Source organism: Lactuca saligna, chromosome 1 (assembly GCF_052625555.1).
Source record: "Lactuca saligna cultivar CGN05327 chromosome 1, ASM5262555v1, whole genome shotgun sequence".
Taxonomy (NCBI): domain Eukaryota; kingdom Viridiplantae; phylum Streptophyta; class Magnoliopsida; order Asterales; family Asteraceae; genus Lactuca; species Lactuca saligna.
The window spans coordinates 53,478,797-53,503,636 of NC_136417.1; the positions used below are offsets into that span (position 1 = coordinate 53,478,797).

At 34.0% G+C, this 24,840-nt stretch overlaps 2 protein-coding genes across 3 annotated transcripts; one reads left to right on the top strand and one right to left on the bottom strand.

Moving 5' to 3' along the window:
* Positions 1-6,614: 6,614 nt before the first annotated feature.
* LOC145036329 (DDT domain-containing protein PTM-like) lies at positions 6,615-13,125 on the top strand. Its single transcript, XM_078984777.1, has 9 exons — positions 6,615-6,769; positions 6,957-7,871; positions 8,138-8,833; positions 8,908-9,886; positions 9,969-10,260; positions 10,338-10,462; positions 10,540-11,032; positions 11,098-11,709; positions 11,801-13,125. Exons 2-9 carry the CDS (start codon positions 7,039-7,041, stop codon positions 12,790-12,792), a joined length of 5,022 nt encoding a protein of 1,673 aa, XP_078840903.1. The 5' UTR covers positions 6,615-6,769; positions 6,957-7,038; the 3' UTR covers positions 12,793-13,125.
* Positions 13,126-14,206: 1,081 nt separating this feature from the next.
* On the bottom strand, positions 14,207-17,660 carry LOC145036335 (Phototropic-responsive NPH3 family protein). 2 transcript variants are annotated; one of them, XM_078984790.1, is made up of 6 exons: positions 16,844-17,660; positions 16,488-16,557; positions 16,317-16,404; positions 15,810-16,241; positions 15,093-15,700; positions 14,207-15,003 (listed from the first exon to the last, which is right to left on the bottom strand). In XM_078984790.1, exons 1-6 carry the CDS (start codon positions 16,888-16,890, stop codon positions 14,443-14,445), a joined length of 1,806 nt encoding a protein of 601 aa, XP_078840916.1. In that variant the 5' UTR covers positions 16,891-17,660; the 3' UTR covers positions 14,207-14,442. The 2 variants fall into 2 exon arrangements, with proteins under 2 accessions (XP_078840916.1, XP_078840910.1); XM_078984784.1 differs by having other exon boundaries at positions 15,810-16,404; positions 16,844-17,658.
* Between the last annotated feature and the right edge of the window lie 7,180 nt (positions 17,661-24,840).

The window sequence follows — 24,840 nt, forward strand, 5'->3', positions numbered from 1 at the left end:
CTTAGATGCACCAGGAATGAAGCCCAACTTCTGGATCTACTCTCCTCCTACACGTCTTTGCTCCTTCTTCAAATACCTTCTTATTCAAAATCACCAAGAATGCACAAAAGCTCTAAAAAATGAATTAGGGTTTCGTGGATAGGGTTTGGGGCAATGGAGGTTGGAAATGAGGCTAGATTATGGGAATTAATGTGTTTAAATAGGGTGTAAAACCCTAAAAATTAGGGTTTCATTCTGCCAGCCTGCTCGTCGAGTTGAGGTTTCTCAACTCGTCGAGTAGACTTCTTAACCCGCATCCAAATCTGTCTATACTCGACGAGTTTGGGGCCTCAAACTTGTTGAGTTTCTATACAAAAATGAATAATTATGAATTAAATACATACAAGGAACCAGACGTTACAAAAACTGTAGAACCGATTTGAAGGAAATAGGGAATAAATACCTTTTTGATGCAAAATTGTTGAAGAGATTTGAGTAATGATTCATCTAGAAGTTCCAATCATCAAGTCACCAATAATTATGAGGGAAAAAATCGATTATGAATGTGGAAGAGATGTTGGAATCAAGTAGAGGAGAAAAATGAATGGGTGAATGAGAGAAAGAGGCTGGAAAATGTTGATATATTTTGGTCAGCGTCGTAAGTGCAACATGCTCCTTAGGGGCATATCGCGTCCCACAAATTTGGTTAGGTTGTTGATTTTGGTCCCACTCTAAGATTATTTTTAATTATGGTCCCTAACTTGGCCCAAAAACATATTTTTTTTTCTTTAGTCTACAAGTGGTCCGTCTCCACCATAACTTAAGCAAACCTAGTCCGATATGCTTATTTGGTCAAATTATTGGGTCAAACACAAGTTTCTCTAAATTTGCACTATTGGTCTCCTTTTTACAAAAGTCTTACTTAATGTCAGATTCTTTATCATATATTTAATTAAAGTAATGACAAAGTTCTTATTGTTATTGTTCTAAAATATTCATTTCATTTATTCATTTGTTTCATTTCAATTTATTTTATTTTAATTTAAGAAAATTTTAGTTTTACCAAAAAGTTTAAAACTTATAGCCCTAAAAAGAGGATGTTACATAGAATGTAAAAGTACATTCAACATAGAATTTATTTTATTTTAATTTAAGAAAATTTGGTCAGGTTGTTGATTTTGGTCCCCCACTCTAAAATTCTTTTTAATTATGGTCCCTAACTTGGCCAAAAAACGTATAAATTTTTTTCTTTAGTCTACAAGTGGTCCTTCTCCACCATAACTTAAGCAAACCTAGTACGAGATGCTTATTTGGTCAAATTATTGGGTCAAACAAAAATTTCTTTAAGTTAACACTATTGGTCTTCTTTTATAAAAGTCTTACTTAATGTCAAATTCTCTATCATATATTTTTTTAAAGCAATGACAGAGTTCTTATTGTTATTGTTCTAAAATATTCATCAGTTTCCTTTCAATTTATTTTATTTTAATTTAATAAAAGTTTTAGTTTTACCAAAAAGCCCAAAACTTCTAGCCCTAAAAACATAATGTTACATAGAATGTAAAAGTACATTCAACAACAAACTTACCTAAAGGGTTTTAATCCATTTTGGAAATTGTTTCTTACTGAACAAGGAGAAAATATATTTTAAGAGTTTAAGAACACGATGACACAAAACAAAGAAGTCATTGGGGTCTATTGGAAGGATTTATGATACACAATGATTACATTGTGTTGAAATTAAGGCGAGGACATTAGCACGCCATAGGTTTAACACCTTCTATGCTATTACATGATATAGTTGCCAATATTATGAATTATATGTCATTACGATACATACTTTATAAAAGAACCTAACAAGAGTTGGGTACCTAAATGAGAATATATGAGAATAGTGAGGTATATGGTGTGATGAAAGGAATTATGATTGAGCACAACATATGTTCATTCGTTACAAGAAAGGGTTGGCTAAAGATAGATTAGTGGCAAGACACATTGGAACTCAAGCTTGCACAAAAATATGGCATTATAACGTTGCATAAATGAACACCTCAAAGTGACTTTTTATCGATAACTAATACAATTGAAATATGGAACCTTAATACATCCTATATAAATGAGACTTGATAGATAGTAACCATAAATAGTCAAATATTTAGAGATGAGATTTCTAAAATTGTATATATAATTATAAGATGTACTTACGGTACAAGAACAATGTAACATTATATTGTAATGTAATTAGATAAAATAATAATACTTTAAAGGTAATTGATTATGGCCAAGGGCATAAACAATTATAGGAAATTATAATAACATGTTTTAGGAAATTTTATGAAACTCTCACGGGTTATTTGGTTCACTTAAATTATAAGGAATTAAGGATATCTGAAATCAAATTCCACATTTTTCCCATGTTTAGTTCAACTTTTGTTAAGGAATTGGATTCCTAAATGAAAAAAACTTTCATCTATGGGTGGAAACCCCTTTTCATTAGAAGATTTAAAGAATTAATTCAAATGTATAAGGGGGAGTACAAAATTACCATATTACCCTCTATCATCGCCTATCACAACCATATTCACCATCATCATCACTACCAAATCCCACCACCTACCACCCATCACAACCACCTTTACCACTCATCACCCACTACTCACCATTGTCATCACCAATGCTACCATCATCGCTACAACCTGCTACTACCACCATCATTGCCACAATCACCGATACCACCACAACAATCACCACTACCACTGGCACCCGCCACCCACCCAACACTACCACCACCAACACCACCACCACTTCTACCACTACTACCATCACCACAATTATCACCGCCATCACCACTACTACCATTACCCATCACCACTTCCACCACTATCATATAGCTTATAATTTATAAAACAACATAAAATTAAACAAAAAAACAAGAACAATTATGTCATTTTACATCATTTCAATTTCATTTCCTTCCAACCAACAAAATGTGAAATTGGATTCCAATTCTATTTTGTGCCCACCAAACATGTTGTAGAGTTGAATTCAATTCCTAACATATTCCAATTCATTCGTAAACATCCCACAAACCAAAATGCACCTTAATATGACTTGATATAATTAGCGTGGTAATTGCTTTATCTTACACTATATGCATGGATAGTCTTTTAAAATACAAATGTAATTTATGTTGTCTCGAAGATCATATACTACTATCTTGTCAATCATCACTCAGAGATAATATACAAGATACTTACTTTGATATTTTACTCGAATCGTCGTATCACCGACTTTTATCGTCTATATTCATCAATTTTAAAAAAAAGTTATGGAATTGTAATTTTGGAAATAGTTTACATTCAACCTGTAAAATTGTAATCGTGGTATTTTTCTTGCTTAAATAAAATGTAATTTATATGACCAAAAAAAATACAAGTACATATGTAATAAATATGTCTATATATTTAGAAACACATAATACAAAAACAAAATAAAAGGTGGTTGTTCTATTTTACGTTTAAAAAAGTCACAACTTCAAAACTTAAATAAAGAAGCGGATAACATACCTAAATAATTCCCGCCATATTCCTAATGGGTTTAGTTGCTGCCCTTCATGGTTTCCCTGCTTATAAACCGTATCTATAAATTTTGTAACAAAAAAAAGCCATTTGGGTGCATATATGGAGTCCGCGTTGACTCAGTCATTTTGAATCCAAATAAATTAGTTATTGTCGTTACCTATATATAGTATTGTATATCGGCTGTTAATAACTACAGTTGTTTTTTTTGTTTGACTATCATAAAATAAATACACATTTTTTTTTTGTACAAGTTTTCTGTCGATATTTAATGTGTAGAATAGGTGTTTTTTTTAATAACTTGCTAAATATTACATTTAAATATAGTCTTTTGGATATTTCGTAAGCCATAATCAATTTGTCGTTATTTGTTTTATAGTAGCTACAATTTTTTTATGAGTAAAAAGTAAAATTATCTATTTATATTTTATTTAACATGATTTTACAGACGTTTATTCTCATTATGAATGTTATCATTTCATATAATATAAATACATCCAAAACTTATGTGATACAACATATTTGTTACTGCTAATTGTCTTATTTTGATTAATGTATATGATAATGATATAACCATTTCAATCTATCATGCACATGTCAACACTTTTTGGTATCAATGACGAAGCTACATAGGTACTATAGCATCCCAGAAAAAATTATTTTATCTATAGAAAAAATTTATTTGTAAACATGTTCTATGTTGTTGTATCCTTAACTAAAGGGATTGATTGTATCATGTTTTTGATGTCTGATATAGGATAACTAAATAAAAAATATATTTTTCGGTTGTTATAGCAAATGTAGAGAGAATAATTTGTGGAATAACATGAATTATCAAGTTTTAAACAATTGTAAGTCACTTTTATTGAGAATGATGTATCTCTACAAGTTGTTGATGACGATATCATTGATTGATTTCAAGACATGATACATAGGTGGATTCAGTTGTAACTTTTATTTAAATTATATTTTTTCGATTTACGATTATAAATATTAAGAAAATCTTTGCATTTTACTATTTTGAATCTTGACAATGTTTGTATCTCCTTATTAAAATTCTTGGCCCCTGCCTCATATAGGTATACACGAGGTTAATTTTGTGCACAAATATAAATGTTTCATTGAACAACATGTTATACAAAAAGTTACATATATTATAGGGTAACATGAGTATAAAGTATCCATAATATTATTTTACGCATTTTGGGTCTTTGTCGTTTTAGTATCCGTTGCAAAATTTAAGTGTTGTGAGAGTATGAAGAACAAATGTAGGTTTTTTGAGATGGGTAAATGTTTTTTATGATTATATTTACTATAGTATGAGTGTGGATGTTGTCACATTACACTTATGGTATTGTAGTTTTATTTATTAAGTATAGAAGTCTTGTATTTTTTTTATATATTATCAAGATTATGTTTTTCAGTAGTCATTTACCACTGCTCTCACATGCTGTTGTATTATGTCATCTTACTTATACTTGTTGATCCATCGTAGGGTTTCATGTGGTCAATTATTTGGTCATATATCAAATTTGATCTGTAATATATTTATGGTTTACAACTATCGGTATGTTTTACGTTTTTAGATAATTATCTTGCATATAATTCAAATTAATTTTGATTGTGCATGTGATTGTTATAAAAACAATATAAAAGATCGTATTAAATTCAATCTTCACTTTTAGTAATGGTGGGAAACAAATGTTAGGATGCATGTAAAATAAACAAATTGAAGATTTGTTTTACGATAAGACAACTTGATAAAAACAAATATGTACATATAACTTTTTTGATAATATTTGTGTGCTAACACTTACAGAAATCATTGATGTTATATGCAAAAGATTGGAAGCTAATTTGACATAAAAACTTTAATTATCTCTTATATAGTACATGGAATTATATTGAATTTGAGAAAAATGCTATTGTTGTTATGACCATGATAGCCTAAAAACGTGACTATGTTAGTTTTGTGGTTAACTTGTTTTTTAATTTTTGAACGGCTGAATTTTTATAAATATATAAATATAAAGTGACATGCTTATTTAATTTTCATTGTTAATAAATAAACCAAAACCAATTAATATAAATACAAAGAGCAAAAGTATAATATGTAGTCATGTAATATCAACTACATACTTTTTTTAGGACAATGAATACCAACATGTCCAAATATAAATATTAAAAACTTATTAATCTTTTTACTGAGTATTGAAACGTGAGTGAAACCAAATATATCTATTAGGCTAAACGGTGTTGGGGTTGAATTATCGTCATTAGCCTATGTGGACAACATTATCGATGGTAAACACAACCCCTCAATAATCACAAAGTTGATATGACCAACAAATAATATTTGTTGTTGAATATATAGGAGACAAATATTCTCATATGTATTTTTCTTTCTATTCTGTTTTTATTATTATTATTTTTTTTGTATATCATCAACACCACCTCATTATATAGACATCAAAATGACATGGATGAATTTGATATATGTGGAGTGTGTTGTTATTATCGCAACATCATTCAGTTTTAAATCATATACAATTAAGATAATGCATAACACAGTAGTTGAATGGTAACTTGCAAAAATAAATGATAATCTACTTATTTCATAATTAAACAAAATTTTCAAATGCAGTTAATTTTCAAGAGTTTTTATTTGCAATAATTTGAATTAAGTATATTTTGTTTTACTTTCTCTCTAACACCTTACAAAATTTTGATAAAATTCATAATGATGATGTTTAAATACCAGTTATTTAGTGTAGTTTATATGGTTTCGAAATGATATGTTTGAATTAAATTCAATGAGAAAAATGATGATGATTGTAATTCGTTGAATTTAGCCTAAATTTGAAACTACAAATAATTAGAATTTTCCTAATTTCCGGGATTATTACCTAGCAAAAAGAGGGAAACACGAAACAATTAAATTTCAAAATCCAGCGAGTCGTAGACTGAATCGGGCGAGTCACGAGTGGCCGACTCGGACGATTCAAATCTAAAAACCACCATCAATATATAGAAGAGTGTGTACTGAAAAACCCAATATTCGTCTCCCCCGCAAGTATTGTTCTCTAGGGCTAATCTCGACACCATATCAGACGCGGATAACACACACATATATACATACAGATTCACCTGTATCTTTGACACAGGCGAAACCCTAATCGGGATTCCAGTGGCGGCGAAGCTTTCTCGACAAGGTACGATTTATATCTGCATCGAATTTTCTGGAAAGTAGCAGTTGCAAGCTGTTTATCCGAAAACAACACGCTTTATAATTTTTGTCAAATTTTTTCTTCTTCTTGTGGTTATAGCATTCGATTAAATTCTTATTGATAATGAGATCTGCGAAAATCTTGAAAGTTGCGTCATTATTGTTTGAATTAGGATTGATCGGATTGTCGATTGATGCTTTCGCCCTAGAATTTATTCGGGTGTGATTTGGATCTGAATCGGAGGGGGAGGGGGGATGGAGCCTGAGGTGGTGAAAAGGGAGCGTCGAGGAAGAAAAAGAAAAAGAAAAGATGGACAAGATGCAGATAAAACAGCCAAGAAAATAGCAGGTGGGGCGAAGCCTAAGGTGCTTGTTGGGAGATATGTGAAGAAGGAGTTTTCCGGAGTTGGTGTATTCATTGGGAAGATTGTTTCTTATGATGCGGGATTATATAGGGTTGATTATGAAGATGGGGATTGTGAGGATTTGGAGAGTGGTGAAGTGAAAGCCTTTATTGTTGAGGACAAAGATATGAATGCTGGTTTCCGCAAAAGGATAAAGGTTTTAGATGAACGTATATTGAAGAAGTATGCTAAAGAAAAAGCAGTTCAATCTGAAAAAGTGAGAAATGATAATGGTAGGATAAATAATGGTGTTGAATTAGCCAATGCTGAAAAGGATGAAAATTCAGTTCGTGGTGGTGCTTTTGAACTTAGTGGAGCTCAAACTGAGGTTGATAATGAATCATCCAGTGAAATCAGTGATTATGATCTGTCTGGTAACATTGTTGAGGTTGAAAGTCCTTCCACCCCACCACCACCACCACCACAGTTGCCGCCTTCTACCGGAAATTTCGGGGTCTCTGAGGAGCATGTGTCATTCCTTCTCTCTGTATATAGTTTCTTGCGCTCATTTAGTGTTTGTTTGTTCTTAAGTCCTTTTGGACTGGATGAATTTGTTGGTGCTCTTAATAGTTCTGTGCCCAATACACTCCTGGATGCCATTCATGTTGCTCTTATACGTGCTTTAAAGAGCCATGTTGAAATTCTCTCTTCAGAAGGTTCAGAGCTTGCATCAAAATGCCTCAGGTATTTCTTTACATCATTATTTGTTAATGCACCTTGTATAACTTATCTTTAGTTACAAGCAAAACATTCGATTGCATCTAAGGGCATTAAGCATACAATCATAAGAAAGAGAATCTAATCTTTTTCAAATGGAAGGCTTGCATTAATTATAGCATTAAATATAACTTCTTGGCATAACGATTTCTCAAAACACGTTAATTCTTTCTTTCTATATATATATTTGCTTTCCCATTATCATTAATCTTGACAAATTTATTGTTTTTCAGAAGCATGGATTGGAGCTTGCTTGATTCTTTAACTTGGCCAATGTTCATAGTCCAATACCTAACGACAATGAGATACGCAGAAGGGCAAGAATGGAAAGAATTCTATGTTAACGTTTTGGAAAAGGACTATTATACCCTTTCTGCAGGTAGGAAACTAATCATTTTGCAGATCTTATGTGATGGTGCCCTAGATTCTGCAGAACTAAGGGCAGAAATAGACAATCGTGAAGAATCTGAAGTGGGCCCAGATCCTGATGCAGTTCTTGCATTCACTGAACCTGTAAAAGAAACACCTATAAAAAGACGAGGTCGCCCTCCTAAAAACCCTTTACCCAAAGATCAAGAACCTGTAAAAGATATTCCTATTCCTATTCCTACTCCAAATTCTTCTGTTCCCAAGGTTACTGGATCACATATTGGTGCTGACGTGGACGAGGATGGTAATGTTGATGAATGTCGCCTATGTGGCATGGATGGGATTTTAGTTTGCTGTGATGGATGCCCATTAGCATATCATTCAAGATGTATAGGAATAATGAAAATGTTTATGCCTGAAGGGGCATGGTATTGTCCAGAGTGTACAATGAATAAAATTGGGCCAAATGTTACAAAGTTAACATCTTTAAGAGGAGCTGAAATATTTGGCATTGACCCTTATGAGCAAGTGTTCTTAGGCTCCTGCAATCATCTACTGGTGTATGTTTTCATCTCTTAAATCTTTCTTACTATAATTTTACATTTTTATAACGCATTGTGATTACCGAATGCAGGATGAAAGCTTCTAGAAGTTCAGGATCACATGTTCGATACTATTCACCAGTTGACATTCAAAAAGTCTTGCAGGCCCTTACAGACACGGATGAATATAAAGCTCTTTACTTGAATATATGCAAGGGTATTTTGGAACATTGGGAAATTCCTGAAAGTGTTTTCTCTCTTCCTGAATCAAATGGAATAGATAAAGAGTTGCCAAACAAAACAGTGGATGCTGAGATTTCAACACCCTCTACAATCTTGCCTATGGAAAGTAGTAATGGTGTTGAGGATTTGAATTCAAAGGATGTGGTATCTGCATCTGCATGTATCCCTGAAAATGGTAATTGCAATATCAAAAGCGAGATGATCATTACATGTGAAATGACAAATACGCCCTTGGTTACCAAAGAAGCTGCTAAGTTACCATTTTTCGGTGATGGGTGTTTGTACAAGGGTTCATCTTTTAAGCCACAATCATATCAAAACGTGTACATTCATGGGGATTTTGCTGCATCAGCTGCTGCAAGTTTAGCCATTTTATCATCAGAAGAAAAGTTGGGTTCTCAACCTCAACCTTTAAGTAGTCATAGGAAATTCATGTCTGCTAACTACTCACTTCAAACAAAAGCATTTTTACTTGCTGCAAAACGTTTTTTCTGGCCAGATTATGAAAAGAAACTTGTTGAAGTCCCAAGGGAAAGATGTGGGTGGTGTCTTTCTTGCCAGGTGTCATCCAGCAGCAAAAAGGGTTGCTTACTGAATTCTGCTCTTTCAAATGCCATTAAAGGTCCTTCAAAGGTGCTTTCTTCAATACGCCATTCAAAAAACACAGAAGGCAGTCTTGCTTCTATTGCAACTTATCTTATGTTCATGGAAGAGAGTTTATGTGGGCTTACAATTGGGCCTTTCCTAAATGGGAATTTTAGAAAACAATGGTGTAAAAAAGTAGAGGAAGCTGCAACTCTTGGGGAAATAAAAGCAGCCTTGCTTGAAGTGAGTATTTTATATCCTAACTTTTATACATTTATATCATGTTGCTCATGGATATAAATCAATGTTATTGTTTTTTATGTAGTTTGAGAAGAACACTAGAAGCATTGCTTTTTCAGCTGATTGGATTAAGCTTGTAGATGATATGGGGCTTGAAAAACAAGCCAACACAAGTGTCAAAAATGTGGTGGGGTCCAGTCAAAAACGTCCAGGTAGGCCAGGGCGTAAGCCAGCTGTCATTGTGCCTGAAGTCACTGATAATGATGGGAAAGATGCATCAGTTGACTTTTCTTGGTGGCGAGGTGGCATGCTTTCAAAGCATATTTTCCAGAAAGGGATATTACCACAGATGATGCTCAAGCATGCTGCTCGACTAGGTAAAACTTTTTTGAACCAAAATTGTTAAAATCAGCTATTCTCAGGGACCAAAAGTGTAATTTTCTGTTACTATCAGGTGGTTCTGGGAAATTAAATGGCGTGCAGTATGCTGATGGTGTTACAGTTCCCAAAAGAAGCAGACAGTTTGTTTGGAGAGCTGGAGTGGAAATGTGCAAGACTGCTTCACAGCTTGCTCTTCAGGTAATCAAAACTTATCATATTCTCTCATTTTGGTCCTTGCAGATTTGAAAAGTTTTCATTTTTGGTCCTTGAAATAGGTGAGGTACTTAGATCTTCATGTGAGATGGAGTGAACTTGTTAGACCTGATCAACCTATTCAGGAAGGAAAAGGTCCAGAAACAGAAGCTTCTGCTTTCAGAAATGCTTGCATTGTGGATAAGAAAGCTTCCGGAAACAAAATCAGTTATGGTGTTGTTTTCGAGAATCAAAAGCATCTTCCTTCACGTGTCTTGAAAAACGTGTTGGAAGTAGAGGAAAGTGGAGATAATAAGGATAAATACTGGTTTGTTGAAATGCGAATCCCTTTGTATCTTATAAAAGAGTATGAAATGGAGAAAGGGATTTTGCCAAATTCTGATAATAAGCATGTTATTACATCATTGAAGAAGAAGCAGCTTAAGTCAAAGTCTTCTGGGAAAAATATATTTTCTTTTCTTTTGGATAAAAGGGATAATCCAGGGAAATGCTTATGTACTTTGTGTCAACTTGATGTTCCATTTAAGATTGCTGCAAGATGCAGTGTATGTGAAGGTATGATCTTTATACTTCATTTTTATTAATATAGACGAATGTAATTTACTTTTTTTTTTCTTCAGGTTATTGTCATGAGCAGTGTGCGATTGAATCAAGTGTTCAGATGGAGAAACATGTTGAGTTTTTAATCACATGTAAACACTGTTATCAAGAGAAGTATGTAAATGTAAAGCCTCAAGTACAAATTCAAATCAATGGGGATTCTCCTACAAGTCCTTTGCTTTTACAAGGGCAAGAAAGTCAACATTCAACGACCTCCATTAAAGTGGAAAAACAAAATGGCTTTGAAATAAGGCAGCATCATGTTCCCACAATTTCAAATCAATCAGCTCAGAAGAATCATCCTACCCCAAATCAACCGAAAACCAGTAAAAGTGTAAAGAAAAGTAGTAAAAAAATACTTCCAACACAATCTCTGGATCAAATCCAATCATCATCCAAGAAGCCGAAAAATAACAGCTCTAGTAAAAAGAGGTCAAAAGTTACTGGAGCCAAGTTGACTTTAGGGTTGATATGGAGAAAGAAGAATCCAGATGAAACTGGAATCGACTTCAGATTAAAAAACTTGCTTCTGAAAAACAATCCAAATGGACACCTATTGGCACCTTCATGCCACCTGTGTAGCAAACCATATGATTCCAGTTTGATGTATATTCATTGTGAAGGCTGCAGTAGTAAGTCTTTTTAATCATATATATAGATTTAAATCATTTAATATTGTAATATAAATGGATTCTGATTAACTTTTGTTATGTAAACTTGCAGAGTGGTTTCATGCTGATGCGGTTGAGTTAAAGGAGTCGACAATCTTGGATTTGGTGGGGTTCAAATGTTGTAGGTGTCGCAGGATACGGATACCCGTTTGCCCGTATACGGATCCAGAAACCCGAAGGAAACTTGAAGCAAAGAAGAAACCACTGTTCAAGAAGAAAACTCTGGAATCGGATTCCAATTCCGAAACCAACGAAGAACAAGTGAATGAATGGGAACTCGATGCGAATAGTAATACTCCAGTTTTCGACTTGGATGAAGCCGTAAACTTTCATGAAGACAACAAATCTCTTTATTCCTTTCCGGTTGTTCCGATCGTTGACGATCGGAACCGGAATCAGATTCCGATTCCGAAACTAGAAACTGATGTTGGTCCTGGAACCGGACCGGTACCTAAGAAGCTGCCTGTGCGAAGGCATGTGAAGTCGGAAAGGGAATTGGAGAATCCTGGTTTTGAACTGCCTACAAGTTATAACGTTGGGGATGCGGATCCGGAATCGTCAACTCCGGTTGTGGAATGGAATGTTTCAACGAATGGATTTGAAGATGATATGATGTTTGATTACGGGGATTTGAACTATGAGGACATGGAGTTTGAACCGCAGACGTATTTCTCATTCAACGAGTTGCTTGCGGATGATGGTGGTCAACCGCAACCGCAACCGGACCCGGACCCGGACCGGGTGGGCCCACAAGGAGGAGACCCGGTTGACTCAGCTAACCCTGATGAGTACCAAATGGAAATGGGCATGGGTATGGGTATGGGTATGGGATACGATATGAAACAAGAGCCAATGTTTTCGGTTGATTCGGGTGTTGATATGATGCCATGTAGGGTATGTTCACAAGCGGACCCATGCCCGGATTTGTATTGCCAGACATGCGGTTTATGGATCCACCAGCATTGTTCACCATGGGTTGATGATGACTCACCATGGTCACCGGAAACTGGCTGGAAATGTGGCAACTGTAGAGAGTGGGTGTAACCGAATAGCGAGGCTATAAGCGCCTTTTTCTTTCGTCCCACTGGAACACGAGCCGCCACCTGTCAGTGGTGGTTATGGGGCGGGTTTTGGGTAAGTTTGGTTGGTCTTGTAGGGAAATGTATGGTATGGTATGGTTGATTAATGATTTTAGATGTTGGAAAGAGTTTGGTTGATTGATGATTGATATATACTACATGATGATCCCCCTATGTTATATGGGGGGATTTATACCATTTTGGTAGCTATGTCACTGTCACTGTCACATAGATAAGCGGAGTTTTTATTGCTTATCCATTGTTTCGATTGGATTGGATTTCAGTCTTTGCTTTCTAATTTAAACTTCTTACTCGTCTCTTTTAGCACCACACAGGATCCCAAAGCATGATTCTTTGAGTGTTGGAAAGCTTTTTTTTTCGTGATACATCTCATCAGTTTAAAAAGCTTAAAATGCCTCAATATTTGGAATCTTTTAAATCAAATAATGGGACCAATAAATGCTGTTTGTAGTAGTTTTTGTTTATATTCGGTTGCAAGCATATAGGACTTACTATATTTATTGAAAAACTTATAATACTTCTTTTTTTCTACTTAGACTTGTAATATGTTACGAAATTGATTATTTCTCTAGAACATGAAACAATTTGAATCCCATAAAAATAAAACAATCAATTATAATTGTCACGTTGGGTCAGACCTTAAAAAACTATACAGAATAATTCAACCGGTTAAACTGGAAACCGGTTGCCGATTCAAAAACTTAAAAAAATTGGTTGCAATTATACAGAAGAACCTTTAATGAAAAACTGACTAAACCTTTAATGAAAAAATCTTTATTTTTTCAATTTAAAGTTAGGTTTGATAATGATAACAGACCCAATTGACTAAAGATTTGTAAACAAATGCTTAAATTGGATGTACGTCACTTTTTGGTCGACAACTAATGACTAACAACACCAAAATCATTTGCTTTACATAAGTTATGTTGAGAAATATTTTCTTTTTGCATCGATGTTGTACTATTTCAAAGGTAGGTCCAAAAATCATCTGCTTTACATTGTCTAGCCCTTGGTTTTATCAGGGTTATTTATATACAATATATAAGAAAAAAATAGATGATAAAAGTTGTGACAATTACAGAGTTATGAAAGTAATTAGTACTCATATTATGAAGTTATAGGAGAAAATGTTGGAGGCTAGGTTGAGACTAGAAACAGTTTTTTAAACTAATCTAGCTTTCTGTATAATATTTGCATGGTTACATTTATTTCCCTCTACTTGCATTTTCATATATCCAATCCATTGGCTTGGGGATTGATAAAACATAATACATGATCAATAAAATTACAGCCAAAGAATCTCTTCCTATTGGAATAAACAAACTTACGCACTTTGTAATGAACATGTATAAACTATATATATAATTTTAAATTACAATTTCATAGCACACCTGTGTGTTATATACTTCAACTGAATCTACACCAGTTGACAAAGAATGCACACTTGCATTTGCATACAAACTTCTATAAACCTCCAAAAGAAAATCCATCCCAGATGTTTACATCTGTAAACATCTGGGATGGATTTTCTGTCATCAACCAACCCTCCTGACACTACTTACAAGACTATATAATAAATAAAATTTAAAAAACTTTAACGATGTTTTGAATGATGCGACACACGTGGCTGGTCAACCGAGCCACGTGGCGTTGCGGGCCCCGTACTTTCCACAACATCTTCTTGAACATTTGATGACCGAGGATTTAACTTACATTTCCCAAAAGTTCTAGAAACAAACCAATTAGATTCAAGAAAAGTATTATTATGTGTTGTTGTTGTTCTACTTACTCTTTTCACTTCTTCCTTCATTCTATTAAACTCTTGTTCAAGTTCACCAACTCTAGACCTCAATCTTTCCATACTCACTTTCATAACTTGATTTTCACGCACGATTGTCACCCACCCATCTCTTTGTACAATTTGGGAAGCCATTAATGGAGGCTGATTCTGATTCTGATTATCAAACACAAGATTAGAGGAAGCAGATAAAGCAGCTTTTAGTTGCATTTGCTCAAAAAACAGAACTTGAAGATGAACCCTAAGTGGGAGGCGATCATTTTGAGAAGCATGAGCACATGCATCGATTGATAGTTTTTGATAGTTTATGATGTTGCAAAGATCTTCTTTCTCTTTCTCGTGTAGCCATGGATGGGCCTACATGATAAAATACAATTTGTTCAAGGGTTAAATGCGTAATTCTCTAACAATTTGTTGATCATAATAAGTAAGAGAGAAAAAGAGACCTTGAAGTAAAGATCCAAAGCTCTATAAAGCCCATCATTTAAAGATCTAGAAGATTCAGGAAGAGCTTCAGCTAAAGATCTTATCTTTTCAGGTTTCAAGTTCACATCAGATGCAACTTCTGCCATATAATTATCTACAAGCTTTGAAACTTTCTTCAATGGCAAAGATGATGGTGTTACTTCTGAAGCAATTGATGGAGGAGAAAAAGGAGTAGCAGTTTTTTCAGAGTTCAAAAAATGATTGATTATCCTTTCAACACAATCACTGTTGTATAAAGTATCGGAATTGGAATAAGTAGGAATCAAAAGGGCATCAAGTGTTGCAAGCTCCAATTGCATTCCAATCTTCTTTTCAAGGGAATCTTGACATTTATCATTAACACCCAAAATCAAAGCAACACGTAAAAGTCCCAACAAGAATCGACAGAAAGACTTGCCCTTTTTTTCAGGAAGCAGTTTCACAATGCTTTCAAGAAGAACTCGTTGGTCAACAATGGCAGGTTTCATGCTCAAACTTGCAATCGATCTTGCTTTTGCAGTTTGTTGTTGTCCGCTTTTCCATCTCCCTAACCCATGAAGATACTTTCTACAATAATACATAATTGCCCCTGTAAATAAGAGGAAAATCCCAAGGATTACTCTAGACATTTCATCAAACACTTGGAGTGCATCACATATAGAAAATGTAGGAGATGAATTCTTAATTGATCATGATACCTGTTAATTTTTCAGGTGGAATGCCTCGAGCTTCCATCATCTTCATAAGCCTGACAAACAACGGGACACTGAGATACGAGACATCTTCAAACCACCAATCGGATTCTGAGCTGCGGATTCTTGCGCCGGTGTTGATTCCGTTCCATAAAATGCTACCACCGGGGCTCTGTAAACGACCATACATCATCATCGGCCAACCAAACAAACTAGGATCTGTACACGCCATCATCGATACAGCATTCAAGCATTTACTGATAATTTGAAGATTATCCGCTTGTGTTGTAAACGTATCACAGCTTTGAAGAGCAACCATGCAATCCTTCCAGTTTTTTACAACATTTTTATGGAAGTAAGTATCTGCTCTGGCTAACAAGTTGTCATCTCCGTACTCATCGAACATCTCAAGATACTCTGCTAAACAGTACACCAGAACTATATTTCGAGGTGTAAGTTCTACACGTACGCCATAGCAGAATTTAGCTGCGATCAGAAATGCATTTGTCCCACCTGGAATGTCTTCAAGGGTAATAATGTCTGTATTTTGAGTTTCTTTGATTAATTTATCGATTTTTCCACACCTTGACGATAGAGGAAACTGTAAAAACATGGAGTGAAAGAAATCTGGCATCAGTGACGAAAGTTTAGGGTTAAAAACAGAGATACAGAAAGAAACATTACCTTGTGAAGATGGAAATTTACTTTGTCTATGATGATCATGATATCGCTTGGTAAACCTGCATTACAAAACCTAACACGAAAAGAAACCAAATTTCAGACGAACAGTTTATGTTTGTTTAAAGCTTTGAAGCTTCGAAATTCATGATCTATATAGCCTATAGATCAAAATGATCGTAGTAGAGTATCATGATTTAAGCTAAATGATGCATCCATCAAAGACGCTTTCGAGAATTCTAAAGAACATACGAATTGTTGTCGAGTAAGAGACAGAAATGATCACCAATTGAATAAAAAAAACCACTATTTGAATTTTGAATTTTGAAGCACTCGGTTATGTATAAAGAATTAGAATTTACCAGTCATTAGCTTCTTGATAGAACTCCAAAGCTTTCCCAGGAGCCATGGCTGATCTTAACTTTCCAACTCCGAAACATCAAAACATCAAAAACCCATCATCTATAATCACTCCCCTCTGTCAAATCTTCGAAACTCTTATTTCAAATACATAAAGAATCATGAAAAGAAGTCGGGTCGGGTTATGGATGACAAAGAAAAAAGCAATAATGATGTCTTCTTCTATACAATACTTTACAATTACAATACAGATTACAGGTAATAATCTAAGCTTTTTTTTGTGTATTCTATTTGTGGGGTTTTTTTCTTTAAAGAAAAGATCTTTGAGTGGCATGGGACAAACCCAACATCATTTAATTACAACCACCCCAGCAACCAAAATGGTCCCTATCCCTTATATGTATTATTTAAAAAGATGAAAAATTAACAGGAGAAAAAGGAAAGAAATTGAAGAGAAATACAAGAAACTATACACATCAATGATTTCAAGATTCCTGCTTTTGAGTCAACACCCATTTACTACAAAACACAACCACAACCACCGCTATGTTATGTGTGTCTTTTAGTCTTTGTATGTGTATATTCAGTGGGTTTTTTTATTGATGCTGGCTTTAGAATGAGTCTTGAAGACATTAACAATGATGAGAGAGAGAGGAGTGGAATATGGAGATGGCGTGGTGTGATAAGTGTGAGTGAGGAATTTTGTCGAACAGGTGGAGTGCAGTTATCGAAAAGCCTTGGATCCATGGAAAAGAGTACATTCGTTGCTTTACAAATAATCTATCACATACCCAAGAAGGTACTAGATATTTTTTTGGATAAAATGGAAAAAAAATGTTAACATAATTTCAATTTATTAGTAATTAAGCATGTCGAACGTCGTCTCGATCGTGTATTTTCTATATTGATTGCAACTTAATACAAACATATTAAAAAAGCACTAAATAAACATGTAATCACATCCGCTTATTTATTATTTTTTTATTTATCACAACTCATAGGTCCAATTCATTTTAGGACCCACTTGAATGTTGCCACCATTAACATTTAACACTCACATCTTCAAATAAAATCATGTGTAAAAGAGAATATTCAAAAGTGAAAACTTATGGTGTTGGCTTCCATTTTAAGGTAGGTGGTGAAGCAATTAAAACCATTGATTACTCCTTCAGTGATGTCATAAATTGTAAATACAGAATAAAATATGGATTTTGGTGAATTATATGTGTATAAATTGTTGTATATTATTGTTTTCAATAGAAAAAAGTTTGTGTTGGTATATCTCCATATATTGTTGGATTTGTCATGTATTTAAACTCTCTATATTGTTGGATGCAATGAAAACGTAAAGTGTTAAACAAGATTGAAATTACCACAGGAAGCTATATATGTCAAGAGAATAATATGAAAGGATGTCTCTTTGCAATATAATGCAACATGCATCTTAATCTTTAACTATATAAACCCACGATTGTCATAATCAAGATAACACATCATAGGGTAAAAACAAACATAAATATCTACAACGAAAGGATGTCTCCTTCCTTTAATCTTCAAGTGACATTAACTAGTTGATATCCTTTTGTGTCACAACAATGTGGTCTATGATAATATGATGTTCTTGCATCATGTTAGCATAATAGCTCTATATTTTGTCTAATAGAACCACACAATATACCTCCCCTCTCCTCTCTCTTCAAGTTTCCTAGTTGTTAGGGTTTATGTGTGAACCATCAGAGACACGAGATTTCTGGTGTTTACTTCCAAGAGCTATTGAAGAATGATTTGATTAGTTAGTTACAACAATAACTAAAATGTATGTAAACCCTAAATTTTTATGTTTTTCGAAATATCTTGGGTTTCCATAGGGTTCTTTTGACGTTCATAGATTATAGCTTTCACTAGTGAAAACATAGATCCAATTAGGTTGCAGGTGAACTTAAGGGTTATGTTATTTTCCACTACATTAATTTTCTTTTTGTAACCTATAAAACCCATAAGTGGTTTCAGAGCCACATGTTTTTAATTGATTTGCATAATAGGTGAATATATTAAATTAGGGTTTATTGAAATTCAACCCTAATGGATATAAATTTCGACTTGTTCAAGGGTTCTTGAAACCCTTGCTTCATCCCTAAGTTTCGAAAATATGGTAGGGATATTAGCGTTTCCTTATTTGATAATTATTTTTTTAATTGGTTAAAATAGAATAATTAAAATTAGATAATCCTTACACCCTTTAATTTTCAAAACCCTAGTAGGGTAAGATTAAGATTAAATTCAAATTATTTAATTAATAGTTTAATAGTAAATAGTTATTTAATACTTGAATGATTTAAATTATTTTAATTAATAGTTAATTAAAAGTTAAAGATTGAATCAAAATTGGTTTATTTTTAAATTAAGTTAATTTTTATATACGAATTTCAAAAAATTTAAAATTAAACCGAGTATTTTAGAAAAGTTTTAAAATACACCTTATACTATATAATTAAAAGGTTAATATATTATATGTATAAGACAAGTCAGTTAAATCACTAGTATGCCTAATTCACGATGTCATACAATAAGGGGAGTTTAAGGAAACAACCTATAAAATGACCAAAATTGGGTATCCACTCTTACCCACTGCTCTCTTGTATGGTACAGGGTCGTTAGCCAAATGGATTTGATAAGACATAATCTCATTAATGAGTATAATGTAACACCCTATTCCAAATCGTTTCCAAATTTGGGGTTGTGACCTAAAGATCGATTATCATAAGGCTTAGCACCCTTGGGAAAGAGGGATTTAGACACATTGGGTGTGGGTAAGGTAAGTTGGATGATCCAGGAGTTCAGTTTGTATTTTAGGAGCCAAGGGGTATATCAATAAAGTGCCAATTCGGGCTTTTATGGAAATTAGATTTTAGTTTGGGAAGTTTTAAGATGAGAATAAGTTGATAAAAGTGTAGAGCTTCTTGTTACCTTTCCGTGGATATAAGGATTGTCGAAATCGGACTCAGAATGAAGAAGTTATGGCCTCCAGAAGTTGGTAGGTAAAAAAGACAAGCCTAGTACGCAGGGCGTACAAGGGAGTACGCTTAGTGTACTAAGCTGAGAGGATCACATACCTTCATGGAGTACGCTATGCGTACTTGGAGTACCCGGGGGGGGGGGGGGGGTGTACTCGATCCAGGTGAAAAAACTAATTTTTAGGGTTTGCACCCTATTTAAGCATCATGATATCACCTTTTAGACATTTTAGACCAGCCTCCACCTCCCATTACCCTGAAATCGAAACCCTAGAGATTTTTTGGTGAGTTTTGAGCTTGAAAGAGTGTTTGTTAGTGGATTGTGAAGAAGAAGAAGAGCACTCGAGGGGATAGCTTGAGCTTGTAGATCCAGGATCTTCTTCTCATTTGGAAGCTTTTTGAGGTAACAAGCTTACATCTTTATGCTCTTATATGTTAGATCTAGTTCATGGAGCATTTTGTGCACTTTTTGAGTTCTTTGTGATAACAGTGAGCTTTTGATCTACTCCAGAGGCACTTTTTGAGTCCTTTGTGATAAACGGTATATCCATATCAAACATCTGTCAAATAAATCAGAGTTAACATCCCAGGATAAAAACATCATGGTGGGTGCAATGCAATCAACTCGAGCTCGTTCCCTTACTACCGGAAGTACCTGAAACCAAAACTGAAAACTATAAGCACAAAGCTTAGCGAGTCTTCCCAAACTACCACATACCATACACATAATCACATAATCACATATAAACATATTGTGGGCCCCGCCCGCCATCGGACAACGTTCGGCATCGGGCCCCGACCGACATCCAGTAAAGTTTGTATACATATAAACATATCAACAAATACACATAACCTAATCAAATAACATAGACATATAAACATTCCTCGGGCCCCGCCCAATATCGGACCGAAATCCGGAAGCATACAAACATTCCTCGGGCATTGCTTGACATCGGACCGTAATCCGGAAACATAAAAATACAGATACATGTAAGAATCATGAAGACATCAAGCATACAAACATTCCTCGCGCAACGCCCGACATCGAATCGTAACCCGGAAAAACATATAAACCTACATTGGGCACCGCCCGACATCGGACCTTAGTCCAGAATACATACAGTCATACATACGATCCGACATTGGTGCCTTCAACCCATTCAAACAGGGGGAAAATTCACCTGAATTCTGAATCTCACGGTTAATAATCTCTAACGGCTGCTCCGACGACTCCCCAAGCTATCATTACCTAAATAACACTTAGTCAAAATCCAATAATCCTTCTTAGGGTAAAATGACTATTTTACCTCTAATCTAATCCAGTCCATGACCTAGGCCCAAATCCACACACAAAGGCCCAATCACTAGATAGCCTTCCCAAGCCTACTATTAGCCCACTAATGGCCTGATTTTCTAAATTGGGCCTTCCCTTAAGCCCAAACATATTTTAGCCCAAAATCTGATTTTTGATGACCCAATAAGGCCCAAATCTAAGAAGTCCAAGAATCGCCCAAACCGAGGCCCAAAACAAAACCTAGCATGCTGCCTGAGTACGCGGGGCATACTCGGCTGTACGTTGTGCATACAGGCTTTTTGGCTTGTACGCTGAGCGTACATGATTGTACTCCCAACGTATTGCTCTGTTAAGCCACTTATACCATTAAGCACTTAATACTTTATTCTAGTGGTTAAAATCACAGATCAAGTCCTTTTCAACGTCTTAATCCATAAAGTCACTTACTTGGTGACTTTACACAATCCAAATGAACCCAAACTCAAAGTATAGCAATCTACTTCCATGAAACTGCACAACGAACATGAATTTGTAAGAAAAGCTGCAATTTCTACAAAAATTGATTACTATTTTATATACAACCCTCTATAGAAATTAATGGAAAGAAAATAAAACAAACCTCAACATAAGTCAATGATGGAAGCGTGGTTGAAAATTGGAATCGATTGGCATCAAACAAAAATCAAAACACAAGAAAAACATACTTGCAACTCTAGTTAATTGGTCGTTGATGGCAACTAATGATACACGATGAAACAGAATGCCTACTTACCTCAAAAGCGACACCACCAGGCACCCCTTTCTTCTTCCTACTCGATTTCAGCCTCACTTCCCTTCATCCTCTTCTCTTCCGATTGCACAGCCCCTCCCCTCCAGATTTCTTTTTCTCGGCCGATAGCAAAAAGGGAACCAACGCAACACGTCCTCACACAATGGACTTGGACGACTACGATTAGTTTAGGGCCCTTTATGGTAATTCTTCCATTAATTAAGGAGTTTTCTATCTATATAAGAGAATTATTTTTAGTTTAATAAATGAAGGTGATGTAAAGTTACAAAATTACCTTTATATTATTTTTTAATAATTTTATTATTCCTAAATTCCTATTGGTGCATTTATGCACACAATAGTTGCTAAAAACATTTGAACCTAGCTCTCTCTCTCTCTCTCTCTCTCTATATATATATATATATATATATATATATATATATATATATATATATATATATATACACACACACATATATCTTACAAACATGTGCCCTGAGATGTTTAGCAGAAACATTATTATCGAATCATGACTAGGCTCGCCCAATCTATGATTTGAGAGAGGTTTAAGGAGGTTTCTTCGATTATGAATGAAGTCGGTTTTTAAAATCCCTTAGGCTTACCACCCTCAAGGCCTCAACGCCACTCTGCATCTTGAGATTGGAGTTACCGAAAAGGTTTGATTGGATAAGTGTTTGAAAGATAAAAGTATTGACTAAAGTAATAAAACAAAATTTCTATTTTATATAAAGAAAGCGTGAGTTGTGTGTTATCCATGAAAACACACATTTCATTGTTACTCTTATGATGGAGCGTGTATTGTTAATCGGCATATCATTGTGAGAATATAAGATAGAAATATTTTGTGACTCTTACGAAACTATTTTGTTGATGGAGCGTGTGTGGTTAACCGGCACGTTAATGCAAGAATAATTTTATATCGAGGTACATGCAGTTTCGCATGGTGGATTCACCGTCTATTTAATGATCCATAACATCCCCATCTTTGAATTGAGATGAAATAATCCGAGATTAACATGCTATTGAATTTTCAATGAATCGCTTAAGAATTGGGAGTTTCAAAAGAGAATGAAACAAGAAAAGTGCATTGCATATCTAAATAACTTTGTTGTGTGTTTACGATATCCCTTTACACAACACAAAGCTAGATATGAATCCCAACCTTCGAAAATAATTAATTATGGTTAAAAATTATTTTAAGGATGCTAAACACGAATAAAATTTATATTGAATGATGTCTATAAGATAATCCACTAAAATCTAGTACTATAAAACCTCAGAAAGGATTATCTTAATGAATTATTAATCGTAGTTTTATAAGTAGTCTTATAAACGAATAGAAAGATCATGCATTTGATAAAACTCTTCATAAGTTTCCCTCCTACCACTACATTCCAAAACTATATGAAGAGTCTTCAATCATATTTTTAAAGTGAATTGGGAATTTCATTCAGTTAGAAGTTGATTAAGGTCAATTAGCATATTATATACATATAATCAATTCATTCCGATTATGATATGTATAACTTGGAAATGTCCACAAAGGAGTTGCATGTCATGTTGAGGCCCTTTACATGGCTATTTATAGAAACTCCAACTTCAAAAATTCTCTTACATTCGTTATCATGAACAGAAATCCTAACCCGACAGGCGCGATTATCGTGCCTTGGAACCACACCAAGGGAGTAACCCTCGGACCCTCGCCTTTCTAAGATTACATTAGCTTAGATAAGATTAAGTGTGCACTCTACACCTCCAATGTCGTACTAAAATTTTATATTTAATGAAAAATATAATTATAATATAAATAATACATATTTTGATGTAACATTATGGTTAAAATGTATAAAAAAAGAACTAGTATTTATTAAAAAAATTATTTTCAAAATGTAAAATTGTGTTTATATTGTTTCAAATGCAAAACAAATTATATTGTTTCAAATGGAAAATGTTCTAACGCCGAACAGAATTAAAAGAATAAAGTTTGCTTTGGGAAAAAATGGAATGTCAAATTGAAAAAAATAAAAATAAAAGTTGAATATCTTTTGTGTTTTTTTTTTAATTTTAACAGATGATGTCAGGTTAACACCACATAACCAAATGGTGTCATGTAAACATGTCGTTTCACCAAAGAATGACACGTCACCAGGTAACTAAATTGATAGTTAAATGGTTAACATTTCAAAATTAAAAAACTTGGCGACTGAACTGTAAAAAGAATAACGATGTCAAATCATTTTGTTTTGTTTTGTTTTGTAAAAAAAATATCTTAATGTAGTTTATCGTGAATTACATGTAAGATGTTTATTTATCTTTGTCTATTGATTATATTGCGGTACACTTATATGTATTTTGAACTTTTTAAATGTTAAGCACTTATCGGTTATGACATTTATCCGTAACTTGTTTTCTTAAATTGAATTTTGATTTTAAAATAAACTTTTATTTTAAAAGATTGTTTCAAATAACTTGTTTCATTTGGTTATAACTAACTTGGTCAACAATTAATCCATAGGGTGTTAGAATTTGTTACCTAGAATTAATCCATAGGGTGTTAGAATTTATTTTAAAAGACGTTGATTTCTAGGGTGGGGAAGAGAGTTAACTGATTTTTTATAGAACAACTTACACATATATCACTGCTCTAATCATAAATCTACGATTCATCATAAACGGGACTTTAACATCCAACATTAACTATGAATGCTTATTATGTTTCTTTTTATACATATACTAGTCGGTGGGTTTTTTTTAAGAGTAAATTAAACGAATGGTCCCTATGGTTAGGGGTAATTTGCACACTTAGTTCCTAACTTATTTTTTTTTAGCTCGGAAGATCCTTACTGTTTGTTTTTGTTACGTGTTTGGTCACTATCTTACCTAAAAAGACTATTATTTAAA